This window comes from Strix uralensis, chromosome 4, assembly GCF_047716275.1.
Source record: "Strix uralensis isolate ZFMK-TIS-50842 chromosome 4, bStrUra1, whole genome shotgun sequence".
Classification (NCBI taxonomy): Eukaryota; Metazoa; Chordata; class Aves; order Strigiformes; family Strigidae; genus Strix; species Strix uralensis.
Window position 1 is genome coordinate 50,302,302 of NC_133975.1, and position 13,300 is coordinate 50,315,601.

The following is a 13,300-nucleotide window of genomic DNA, read 5'->3' on the forward strand; positions in this document are numbered from 1 at the left end:
GCCTTGGAATAGCCTACAGCACTCTGACACGATGAATGCATCTCACAGCTTGTAGATTAAAGGTACAACTTTTCAGAAGCATCTAAATGACTTAGGAGCTTAAATTGCACTGCAAATTCCACAGGAATTTGACACGTAATTAATTAGACTCTTTTGGAGTGTATTTGGTTTTTGTTGTTCAAGTGTTCTTTTCCCTTGCAATCTCTGAGAAAGTGTGTTTCAAAATCAGGATGCGATTAACTGGAGCATCCCACATTACGGAACTGCAATGAGGAGGAGAACTAACGTATGCAAGTGTTCTTTCTGATTTCCGTTTCTTCAGATTTCCTGGAGTCACTGTTAGTTTCTTTCTTGGACAAAGGGATTTAAGGCTTTCTTGAACTAAGCCCCTCTTTATGTAGCCAACTACAGCACACTGGAAGCACAATTATGCTACTAAGATAAGATGAAATGCAGTGGTGATGCACCAATTCATCATGTTTGGGTTCTTCTAATGAAGCCCATTACTCACAGAAGAGAATTTTCTCAAGCAGTTAGTCACCAGCAGACAGCTTTCCCTGTTACTCCTTCCTTTTCTACAGCTGGTGAATAGCCTGGTCCTCCCCTCACCATTCCAAAAGTGCAATTTTAGGAAAAGTCAACACCTAAATTAAAAGTAAACAAACAGTATTTAACTTTCCCTTAACCAAAAATATTAACAATAAAAGTTTTCAAGAGCAAGCCAACCTTTTTCATTAAAAACAAACACACAGTAAGACAAAAACAGCCTGCTGTCCTTTTAATACTACTGAAAGATATTGAATACCTTTCTTTAGCTTATTAAAATAAGCATAAAAACAAACTGCATACTAACTACAGCTTGCATAGAAACATTTTCTTTTGTACTTTGTGCAAATCTTACTAAATAAGGCATGCTTGAGAGTTTAGGTAGCAATGCAGTAGTTGTCAAAGAATGCTGAGAAACTGCAAGGAAAATTCCAGGCAGTCTGCAATCCACATCCACTTACACAGTTCATTTGACTTCAAAGACCAACAGCTGATAGCTGCAGATCTGCCTGCAACATAAGGCAATATGGTATGTGTAGGGTCCAGCACCTGCTTTCAGCTAGTCATGGGTTTAATACACATAAGATCACTTGAATTCAAAAAACCTGAGCCGCTAGTTAAAAAGAGGGTTCAGATGTGGGTTGGTGAGAACCCCGTTTCAAGGAAAAGGAAGGGAAGGGTGGAAGAGGACAAAGACATGAAGAAGCACAACCCTTCACATAAAGGGGTTTTGTGCAGATTTTGTGTGTATTTTTATACCCTGAACTGTCCCCATGGGGCAACATTTTTCCAAACAAACTTTCTTCTAACAAGTTATCCAGAAGAGTATTTCTGGAACAGAAAAAGTTAAAAAGTTCGTCTCTCTTAGCCAACCTACAAGTGTCTATTGCAGAAATTCAACAGGAAATCAGCGACACTAAAGAAAGGTGGCTGTGTAAAGAGGAGGAGGTGAAGTAGGAAGCTGCAGTAAGAGCAGTATCAGAAATCTCTCAAATAAGTTATGCAGCACAGAGGGAGATTATAAGGCCTAATATAAGGTAATGTGAAATAACGTTTTGCCTCCTCCTTCCCCCTCCAAATCAAGTATTTTCAGGAGATATTGAAGTACAACCTTCTTTTGTAAGCAGCTTTGCATTAAAAATCTGTTTAAACACCAAAAGCTTTCTTAAAACACATTAAAAAAACCTACTGATAATAATCCTCAAAATCCCCCAGTATTTTGTAACATAAAATGGAATGTTCCTGGGCAAGAGCTGCCAGCTCCTTCAGGAACTCCGGGAAAAGGGCAGCTGCGAGTACGGCATTCCTCACGTGCACAGGAAGACCAGGATGAGCCAGGCCTTTCTTTCCTTTTTGTCCCAGGAAAGGCTGGAGTACAGCTGGGTAAGCTTCAGAGAGGTTCCTTCCTTTCCCTGTGTTGCTGCTGTGCTGGACATTACCTAAAGCCAAGAAGAAAGTAGAGGAGAGGAAAGGAAAAAAAGAAAAGAAAAAGACTCAGTATATTAAGCACACACAGTATTTGTACAGTGTCCAAACCCAGTTTACAAGGATTGTGTTCAGAGCTGTAGTCTGCAGTACCCAGACCGTACAGGGAGATACTCCACTAATCCAACACTTTAAAGTTCTGGCCTGATTCTCTTGCATTTTTTATTAGCTATCTTTCCCCAGGTTATATATTATTCAGTTCCAGCTCTGATGAGAGAAATACGTGGGCAGAAGAGGAGTCAAGGGAAACAGTAATATGGATTTACCTTATAAAATAGCAGATAATATCTACCCATCTAGACCCAGCATGGATGTCTCAATTTAAATGATACTGTGCTCTAGCCCTCCCCCAGATCACATATCGTTTGGACTTTACTTCTCTCTCTTTCTCCGTCCTCTCCCCATGAATCATCGTGTAAATGGGTTTGAGGCCGAGCTAGCACATCCCCATGGGAGTCTGAAGCAAGCTAGAAACTCAGGGAAAAAACATTTGAAAATTTGGTTTTTTCTGCAGCTGTAGGCCCTACTAACTACACTTACCTTTAACGCCCTGTAAAGCAACTAAACATTAAAAAAAGAGCAAGTGAAAACCACTGTGTGCCCAGCTATATGATCTCTGCTGACAGAGTTCAGAGGATCAGGGCTCGGGCATCAGAACGCATGGAATTACAGTGACAGCAGCACTTAAATTTCAATCAATTGCTCCTTGTTTCAACCTGAAGCAGAAGTGCACTTTAATTAGATGATAATTAATTTAGTGAAACTAAAAAGGTGACAAAATTTAACACTGATGGAAACAAATACTTTACAAAGGAAAATTAACCTGCAGAACTCACTGCCACAAGATGTCATTGATGCCAGAAGTGGAGACAGGTGAAATCCTGTCTAACTTAGAAGTGGATGTTCTCATGAGCTGTGTATCATTACAAAAAAATAAAGGACTGTCACGTTAACTCACATACTGCAGATAAGCCAAACGCTACATTGCTGCATTAAGAAGAGGTTTCCCTTCAAGTGCATGCAGTTTATGTTAAAGCTCCTCAGTCAGTCTCAGGTTACACCACCCTTTTTCTGAAACCTCTCCACGTAACTAACATGGGGACCCGTAGGCGAATGCCTCACCCAATGCAGCAGGGCAGTCCCTTGGCTCAACTGCTCTGCGCTTTTGTTCCTTTCCTGTAGTTCTCCTAAGGCACTGTGGAATTACTGTACACTTCCAAATACTCAAAAGAAATTTTCACCTTAATCATCTTAGAGTTGTACTTTTCTTGAGTTTCAAAAACCTTTCCAACTCCAGACTTATCAATCATTCATATTGTTATTCTACAAATTTCTATCTACTAGAGACAGTACAGGAATTTCAGTTCTGTGGAAAGTTCTGACTCTGGGAGAAAAAACAACTTAAATTATGAATTACAATGGAAAGATAAAGTTTTAAGCTTCCTTGAAGATATTTTTTGTTTAGATTTTCTAATGTCAAAATGTTTCATAGTTTTTAAAATAGTTTAACCAATATAACCAGAATGCTAGTATACTGTCAAAGCTTTTCTTTTTTTTTTTTTTAAAACTCTTCCCTTCAAAAAGCATTGAAATTGATATATTTCCCTAAAAATCATTTTGATTTAGATTTAACTGCTTCCTTAAGGAAAAAAAAAAAAAAAAAAAAAAAGAAAAGAGAAAAGCACAGAAAGCCGGTCTAGGGACCTGCGATTTTTTTCTTTTTCTTTGACCAGGATTGTCCACTTCTTTCTAGGGTCAGGATGCATACTGATTCATACAATTGAGAAACTGAGAACATGAGTACTCTGGAGATATTGCCACCAATGCACTGAAGGAAGGGCAGCAATTCATATGAAATCTACACGATGACAGCTCTACATATCTAACCAGAACCCAAGCTACTGTGTAAGGAAACCACATACTACACTGCAAGCAGAACATAGCAAATCACCCATTTCTGCTCGAACATCTTCAGAAACCATCACTGTCAAGAGAAAGGAAATGCTCTGGAATATTTTGGTCTTACATTTGTGTTCCCCACTAAGCCTGGCTTCTGTTTTTCAGATGTGAATTCCATAGGAGGCCAGTTACGCTCAGACCAGTAGAGAAAACTTGAGTTATTCGCCATTTCCCTTTAGGGAAAAAGCCCTCAGAGAACAGCAAATGTGCATGACACTCAAAGGTGGCATTCAAGCTAATGCAAAGAAATCCTACAGGAGTTCCTAATTTTATTTTTTTTGTCATTTACTGTTAGTGTAGCAGTTCCTACCTTGCCCTTCTTAATCAATATAATGAACTACTGTGGGTTGATGGACTACTGAGCCAACTTGCCCCAAGAATTACAGTTCGATTACTTGCATTACCAGTCTTGTTGGGAACCAAGTCTGCAGTTATCCAGACATTTATTTACTCTCTATCTATTTGTCAAGAGTTGCCTTCTTTGCAGGAGTTGCCACAACACAGAAGAAAATGTACCAAGAGGGTGACTAAGCAGCCTTGTTTCAAATTCCTAAATAATGACCAGCATGAGTCAACCTGGCAAATTCTGAAGCCCACAGAAGAAAACTGACGTAAGATAGGAAGTATAAATAAATGCCATTGGGAATGCTTTATATAAATGTTCTTATTGCCAGCACCTGAAAAAAAGACTCTAAATGTTGCCTCCTAATCTCATTTCCCACATGCTAGCTACAATACCATCTAATTGTAAGACTTTCTAATCTATGGCACCAGAATATAGAGCCCCAAATGCTACTGACGTTTGCAATACACAGCTCCTTTACAGCAGGCACCTTCCACAGACTAATTCTTCAAGAAGCAGCCTTAGCAAGATCATAATTTTACAGACTAGATGTACTGCAAACCTTAGAAACACATACTATGTTGACTAGAAACTAGGTAAATTATTATTCAGAGCCTTGAAAAATGAAAATACAATTAAAATGGCACATTAAAAGTCCCACTTTCCAGACCTCTGGAAATCCAAGAAAAGCATCAACATCTTCACAGAGGTATAGGCGGACTGGGTGATTATTGATGACTCCCAACGATGAGTAAGCACACAGCCATAAATGCAGCCTCTCTGGAACCCTGCTGTTGAGTCAGCTCTTAATCACTGCAGTCATGGCTCTCACCAAATCTGACTCATTCCCATCACTTGGGAAGTTGGCTTTTAAGGGAAACCTGCACCCAACACTGCCTGCTTAGCAGCAAGCTGAGAACAAGCACGTTCTCAAGGCAGGGCCCCAACTCTACCAGTTGCCTGGCTGTGTCTGGAAAGTTCTTAGTGACAAAGATTCTTCATTTTCCTTATTTTTATTGGCTTCCCCCATGGCAGTGTAAATACTGGTAACTGTGAAGACAGGTGTAGCGTGCACTGTGCTTGAGAAGCAGCAGGTATTACAGAAGTCCCCTAGAATGCTGGCTTGTTGGGATACCTGTTTAACTTCCCACTGCTCTCGAAGTGCCCTGGCTTTTACACCCACTCGGCCCTTTTTTGTTTTCCATTCAAGAAAGCACATTCAAAGTTTTCTGGCTAATAATCTATCTCCTTCAGTAGTAACCCAAACCATGATACAAAGCCCTATTCAATTGTTGCAGAAACCAATTCATTCTGGACTTCTGTCCTCCCTAACATCTATCAAAAAAGAACCAATGACTAGCTGAAGGTCAGGCTAAAAATAAAATGAAATCATGCACATATGCCATCTCACCTCATGCCTTGAAAGCAAGTTTGTTTACGGCCAAACTGACAGCAAGCCAAGAGCTGATTTTGTTACTCCTTTAAGCAGACATTTTCTGTAGCAAATAAAAGCTTCTAGAGAGCAAAGAATATCCAAATAGATCCATATACTGTGGCTTACTGATCATCATCAGTTTAAAGTCAGAAAGATACATCTGGTTAATGATATTCACACCTGTGATGGTTTAGCCCCTGCTGGGGTCTGAGACCACGCGGCCGCTGCCCCTCCCCCACAAAGGGAGTGAAATACAAAGCCCCAAGACTGAAATAAGGAAAGGTTTAATACAACAATGGAATAGCAACACAACCAACAACAACAATAACAATAACAGTAATAGTGATAGCAGTGAACAGAGCAAAATAGCTACCAAGTACAGCAGTGAGAGGAGCAGATGTACAAAACCACGCATGCACCGCGCTCCACGCCAGGAAAATGTGACCTGCCAGGATGTGACGTTGGCATGGTATCTGAATAACCCAGCTAGAGCTCCCCCCCTCTGCTGGGGAAACTTAACCCTGTCCTGGTTAAACCAGGACAACACCACACCACACCTACTTTTAATCATTCTGTAGAAAAGGAGAGAGGTAACTGGTGAGTCATTCCACCCAGCACTCCTCCAAGCATGGTTAACATTTACCTTTGGTTAGCAATTCCTCTGCGTCATCAGACATGTCCACACGAAAAAGCAAGTACTGTTGGGCCTCCAGGAGAAGACCTGGGAAGTCTTTTTCCATGGAAGCAAAATGTTCAATTTTGTTTTTCACAGATGCCAGCACCTGCCAAAACAACATAACAATTACCTCTTCCTCCCTTGCTCCCAGTGCAGCCACAGACCGAATACTCTAAAATAGAGTTATGACAAAAGTTATGGTCATATAGAATTTCCAGTTCTTTGCACAAATGTAATTAAAACACCTAAATGAGATGGGAGGCTCTCAGACAGGTGGGAAGCAACAGGTGAAACTGAAAAGAGCTTACATAAGGTTTAACGAGACACCAAAAATACTGTTCCAATAGGCACGACTAATGCTTGCGCTCAAGTACCTGATAAAGTGACCGCACACTAGGCTGAAACACCATGTTGGTGTTGAGCAGAAAGGAACGAAGAAGAGGCTGTGGATAACTTGCCAGCTGAGTAATAATCCCAATAAGCAGCAAATTTACATGCAAGGAATTCTCCAGCATGTTCTCCAGCTTCGACAACACTACGCTGATGAAAGGACCTGAAAGAAAAGAAGGAGGAACCAATGCTTTTGTTTTCACAGAAGAAAAATCTTCAGATCCAGGAAACAGGCATTTAAAAGGAATTTTGATCATCATAACCAACCAAATTAGACCTCCCACGTGCTAATTAAAGCCAGCAGGGAGAAAAACCAAACTGTATCTGAACAGACAAAATAGACTTAACAGAAGTGTTAAAAGCTTTCGTGATTAGAAGCACTGTTGCTAGCTAGCCAATCAGTTTACATTAATGGTATATTTAACATGCATAACTATTCTACTTTACATGTGCCAATAAGGATTTAGCCTAGGACATTATGGTCTACTGTCCTATTCCCCTTTAAGTTAATCAGAACAGAAGCACAGAATCATCTAGGTTGGAAAAGACCTTGAAGATCATCCAGTCCAACCGTTAACCTAGCACTGACAGATCCCAACTACACCAGATCCCTCAGCGCTATGTACCACTAGTTTCAATGCAAACAGAAGCTGCCCTTTTTACTCTTGTTGTGCCTTATTTCTACATAAGGACTAGGCAAAGTAAATTATAGCTAGATTTCTTGTCGTCTCAAAAAAAACATGGTGTTCTGAAGAAAATAAAAAAATGCTACTCTAAACAAAAGCCAAGATCTGTGATATCAAATCACAAAAAAGGCATTTTCAGTACTGCAAAGAGTCACACAAAGCAGGGAAGACATTAAAATAGATTTATAAGCAAAATTATTGGTAGATGTAGGCTTTATCATATAAATGTCAAAAATAAATAATAGCTTTAGTTTGTGTATTCATGCTGCAGGATAACCACTGAAATACAGAAGCACTTACCATGAAAGTACATAAACCCTTAGCACTCAAGCTTAAGAAACCTTTGCAAGGCTGAGCATGACTTTAACCAAATACTACATATTGTTAGATGATACAGCTAGTGAGATGCTTGAAGCAGTCTGTACAAGTGACCTAGCCACAAGGAAAGTCTCAGAAGTGTCCCTTGTCCCACACCTACACCCACACCCACCACACTATTATGATTGCGTAAATGCTAGGGAAACCACACAGAAGAATCCCTGAGCAATGCAGTTACAGCACTGCTCACTGTGAATATCTCACCCTAGTCCCCGGCACAAGATGCATGCCACGGGCATTTCTAGGGTCAAGCAGGTGGCCACAATCCAACCCCATTCCAGCTCCCCTCAGCTAGCAAATGGCTGCCGTTTGAGCTACCGGGGAATCGTTTAGCCCGCCTACAGCAGAGGCTAAAGCAGTTCTGAGCCAGCACAATGGTAGGCATCAAATCAGAAGTGCCTACGCTGCCAATTCACCTCACAGAGCTTCACTAAAGGTTGAAGTCTATCATGTTTTATAGCAACTGTGAGTACAAAGCAAGCACTCCCTCGAGCCTCATCTATCATGGCTAATGCTGGCACAGCTCCCCTCACAAAAGGAAAGGTAGGAGGGCCAGTGTTGACAAGGCTTTATGTGGCTGCTACCTTTCAACCACTATGGCAGCCACCAGAGTGAAAGTTGGTATGACATCCTGCAGGAAATCCCCTACAGGGTACCCCGTGGAGCAGCCCTTTTGTCGAGATACAGTTTCTCCTGTTCCAACATAACCTACTGCTTCCCCTCTCACATTCATGGAGACATTTTCACAGAGTTCCGGAGGACCACAGTGAAGTGGGAGCTCTACTGTATCAAAAGGGATGGCAGGAGAAGGAGTTGAGATATATCACTATTTCTCTCCTCTAGGTCAGACTTCAAAGCTGAGTAGGTAAAGCTGAAGCTAGATACTTGTAACAAGTGCTGTATGCCACTGCAAGAGAGGTTACCAATGTATATTTAAAAATTTCTCAGTGGTAGTGTGACTGTTTCCCCCCAAGAAACCATTGGAATGAGAATCAGAGGAACTAAACAGAGTTTGAAAGCCTTGTAAGACACAGGGTAAAGAGATGAAAAGTCAAAAAATTATTCCCTTCCTGACTGTGCATCTCTATGTGGCCATGAAGTCAAGCACTGATGGGGGGCGGGGGCATGGGGAAAGCGGAATATAAATTCCTGTTCCTGAACACCACATTCTTTCTTGCTCAGGGGAAAATAGGGATGATAGTGTTTATGCTTTTAAATTGGACATAGACACCAATAGGACATTTTCTTCATAGATCCATAGGCCTGAAGAGAGCATCTTTGCACTGCTGACGCTAACTGGGTGGGGGAACCTCTGTCTGGTTATTCAATTCTGCCGAGAGAAGCCCCATCCCATGACAGCATCCCAAAACAGTGAAAGCAACCAAAACTCCTTATCACACACCCCTACAAAATACCATTCCAAATTAAGTATATTATTATATTTGAAAGATACTGCAATCTCAGCATTTCTGAGGTATTATAAGCACCTCCTTACATGCAGTCACTAAGATCTCCATTCAAGCAAGGTAAGCAGCCTAAAACATGTTGTGGATGGGAAGCAAACAGCAAGGCTTTTCATATTCTGTTTTTTGTTTTTCTTTGTTTTGCTTGGTTGTGGGTTTTTTGTGGGTTTGGCAGGGGGGTTGGTTTTGGTGTGAGTTTTCTGGAAAGGAAGAAATGGAGGGAGGGACTCAATGAAGAATGGAAGACAAGAACATTTCTGAGCTACATTTGACAGCAGATAATGTGAAACAGAAAGGTTTGAATGTGATTAGCATCTGGTATAAGGAAATTGCCACTACAGCAAAAATAGAAAATTGATTGAAAAGCAGGCTGAATTTTTCAATTAAGTAACAGTGCCAGGCGTGTCGGTCAGCCACAGCTGACCAGAAAGGGCTCCATTTCAATGGACACAATGTTTTCTCCCTTCTTTCAAATAAACAAGAAGCCATCTTACAGAGGTTTTATTTTGGATGAGGAAACTTAGATAGATTATTTTTTATTATTTGAATTATTGTGGTATCTAGTTTACCTACTTAAAGATCAGAAGCCTGCAGTGCAAGGAGCTGTACAAATACAGATCAAAAGCCCATTTTACCCTCTGGTAGCACTGTCATTCCTGAATGACTTGGAGAGTCTCCGGAGACCAAGCTGCCTGGCACAAGACAGAAAAGCATACCAACCGAGAGGGCAGACCTGACATTGGAGGAACAGGATGCCAGGACAGAGCATGGAAACAGGCACGTACGGACATGGCACCAGTGCTGCCACCTCGTGCTAAAACGTCAAATAGCAGAGAGGAAAAAAAATGGCAACATGATACCACATCCATAGCATCAGAAATGAAAGCCACCAGAAAAAGAAATTATTTACCTGGGCTCTGTATATTAAAACAGCTACTCTAATCCCCTTTCAACTGCAAAAACTTTCTCTAGAATGAGGGAGCTCTCACATACAAACAACATAACCCCTGCTCAAGATTTTAAACAATTACCAAAAAAAAGCAGCCAAAGAAACCCCTGAGCAGCCAACCATTTGCTGTCACCACACTGATTGCTCTGCTCTACTTTCACGTTGGATCTCTCACTCTCCTTGGACTGGTCTCAGCTATTTGTGCTGTACCCTCTTTAGTGCCAGGACTGTTCCTTGCTCTATGCTTGTGCTGTGCGCCACACAGTGTGATCTCATTTGGCCACCTTTAATCACCATGCCTTCCTGTAATTGTTACATATGTAATTAACAGAACATTCCACCTGTAAATGGAGCACTCTGGCTCCTTGCAGCATGCTTGGGAGAGATATCCTCCTTCAGTCCAAAGGGAGATGACATGCTCTCTGCAGAAGGGGTGTCTGCTGAGAAATTCTCAAAGTCTTCCTCCTCTTCTGCAGGAGAGACAGGGACAGGAGTATCCAACTTCTGCTCCTCCAAGCTTGCACTGTTTGGATCCAATTCCTTAATAATTTTATCATACTGTGCAATGAAATCCTCACCATCTGTGCTCAGCAGTCTTACACTTAAGTTACGATCTGCCTCCTGAGAAGAAAGCTTCAACTCTAAGTCTGGCTGTGGATCAATCTCAGTCATTTTCTGGTTTATTTGCTCTTTCATTACACCTTGAGTCGAGCTTGAATTTCTCTTACTGTGCTCATCCAAGTCCATTTCCAGCTGGCTCTTTGCAAGAGGCCCATTGACTACAGTCTGGCTTTGGACCTCATGTTCTCTGGCTGCATTGAAAGTTTTCTCCTTAGTGTTATCATCATCCTGAGTATCCTTCTGGGCACATAACCTGTAAACCATAACATCATCCTGAAAGTCAGATTCCTCTATGTAAGATCCTTTAATGAGCATGATGGCACTTTTTTTCATTTCTTGAATGTGTTTTGGTGGCTGTGCAGGTGGCTGCATCTCTGTGCTTCCCAGATCATCATATGGTTGTGGCAAGCTCACATCAGAACCAGGAGAAATCCCTGTGTCATAGCTATCATCCCATTCTAGTTCCAACTGCATCTTCTCACCAAACGGAGTTACTTGAGAGGAGCTACACATGCTAGGTGTCCTTTGCTGGAGGCGAAACATGCGATGTTCCACATCCATACTGTTCTCCTCAGCAAGCGTTTGGATAAAGGTGTCTGGATCAGGGTTTACTCCATCATACAAGGCAGACCAAACCTTACAATCTTTCAGGCACTGAAGGATCGCTTCTTGAGCTTCCCCCAGGTACTGCAAGTAGCTGATGTCCACAGCTTTTCCATATTCCACAATGCAAGTAGATTCAGAAGAGCGTCTACCAGAATCTGAAAGTAAAGAAATATTACTCATGGTATGAGTAATCACTAAGAGTTCTCTAGCAAGGCATCCACTAAGACATGGCAGGTAGAGTCTTTAGCCCCAACCATCCAATAAGGCAGGAAGACCAAAGCATAAAGATTAAGAGATTTGCTCATAAACATACATGACTTGTTCCTATTGTCAAGAGTGAGCTGTAATTTAAGGTTTCTGAGAGACCAGCCCACATTCAAACCTTAAAACAACAATGATGACTCTGAAGCAGCAAGAGTTGCTGTCATGCATCTGGATGTTATTTTCATGAATGCATATTCAAGTCGGATAGCTGTTAAAATAACGTTTCAATAGACCTGGACACATGGAAGGAATTAAATAAGCTTTCCAGTCCAGGTTTGCCCAGGTTATTGTTGTCCATCACATTTCCTCTTCCTCCCATCTTCCCCATCTCCTTCCATGAGCTGCTACCAAATCAAACTCAGTTCATGATCTGGTCTTCCCCTGAGCACCAATTACCTTTAGTTTGTGCTGCTTTTGTCCATAGAATATAATCTTTTCCTTGGCTTTCGAGTGTCAAGGTGATCCCAGTGGAGCAGCAGACTGGTGTCAGGGCCAGCAGTTTTGCAGCAGATACAGAATAACAGTCTCTTTCTTTCACAGCCCACCGCTGGCTCAACATCATGTGGTTGCATGGGATCAAATACCTGAGACAGCAGTGTCTAGCATTACTTCATCGTCCTTTCATGTCAGAGAAAGCAACAACACACAAAATCCCCTTCCCACCTTCCTCCCCTCTCCACATTAAAAGAAACATTAATAATCTTGACAGTGATCCATATTCTAAACCTCTCAAGAGCATGAAACCCTGACTCTTTAGATCATGAAGGTACAGTTTGATGAGGAACTGTCAAGACAAGCGGAGATAGGAGATCAGCTGCATCACAACAGGGAAGTGAACAATCCTTTGCAGGTCAGAGCAAACTTGCTGCGAGAAGGGATGAAGGAAGTGTGGGATGGGCAGATGTCAAAGGCCAGCGGGGTGGTTTCGTCCCACTATGAATGAGTTCTGTCTTGGAATCCTTAATTCATTTATTTTCCTGGGAAATCCAGAGAGAGCCAGTTTACACTTGCCAGGCAAGCAGCCAGCAAAAATGAGGGAAGGGTCATCAAGGTGTTTTAGTGCAGTAGATCAAGACTGAGCTCTCAGGCAGAGGAGGGAATAAGCTATAGGGAGTACAAGGAATAGAGGAAGCACAGTCTCATGTTGAACTTCTTTAGAGCACTTTTGTTCAACTTTTTAAGAGCCTTTATTAAGAGCCTTGGTGTAAACTGAGTGTCAACTTTTTAAAAAGCCTCAGGTGTTAGCTGGACTGATCTTCTACCATTTAAAATGCAAACAAATTCTAAAGGATTCCCTAAATAAACAAAAAGAAGATTAAATACAGCACTGCTGCTGTTTAGAGTTGTGACACATGTGAGTTCACAGAGGTCCTAACAGCATTCCCAGGCACAACAGCCAGAGCTATAGGAAATCTCACCTTAATGCCTGTGGGTCGAGGGACAGACAGTATCTGAAACTCTCATGTGATCTGCAGTGCTAAAAGCCCAATTTAGATACA

At 41.6% G+C, this 13,300-nt stretch overlaps 1 protein-coding gene across 1 annotated transcript in view; it reads right to left on the bottom strand.

Annotated features, from left to right (window-relative positions):
* Positions 1 to 759: 759 nt before the first annotated feature.
* The window catches only part of FHIP1A (FHF complex subunit HOOK interacting protein 1A), a 96,725-nt gene continuing 84,184 nt past the window's right edge, over positions 760 to 13,300 (bottom strand). Inside the window, exons 10-14 of the mRNA XM_074866680.1 lie at positions 12,198 to 12,385; positions 10,652 to 11,692; positions 6,819 to 6,997; positions 6,412 to 6,550; positions 760 to 1,985 (exon numbers count right to left, since the gene is read on the bottom strand). Coding sequence (XP_074722781.1) covers positions 1,732 to 1,985; positions 6,412 to 6,550; positions 6,819 to 6,997; positions 10,652 to 11,692; positions 12,198 to 12,385 — 1,801 coding nt within the window. The 3' untranslated portion in view covers positions 760 to 1,731. The remainder of the gene's footprint in view (positions 1,986 to 6,411; positions 6,551 to 6,818; positions 6,998 to 10,651; positions 11,693 to 12,197; positions 12,386 to 13,300) is intronic.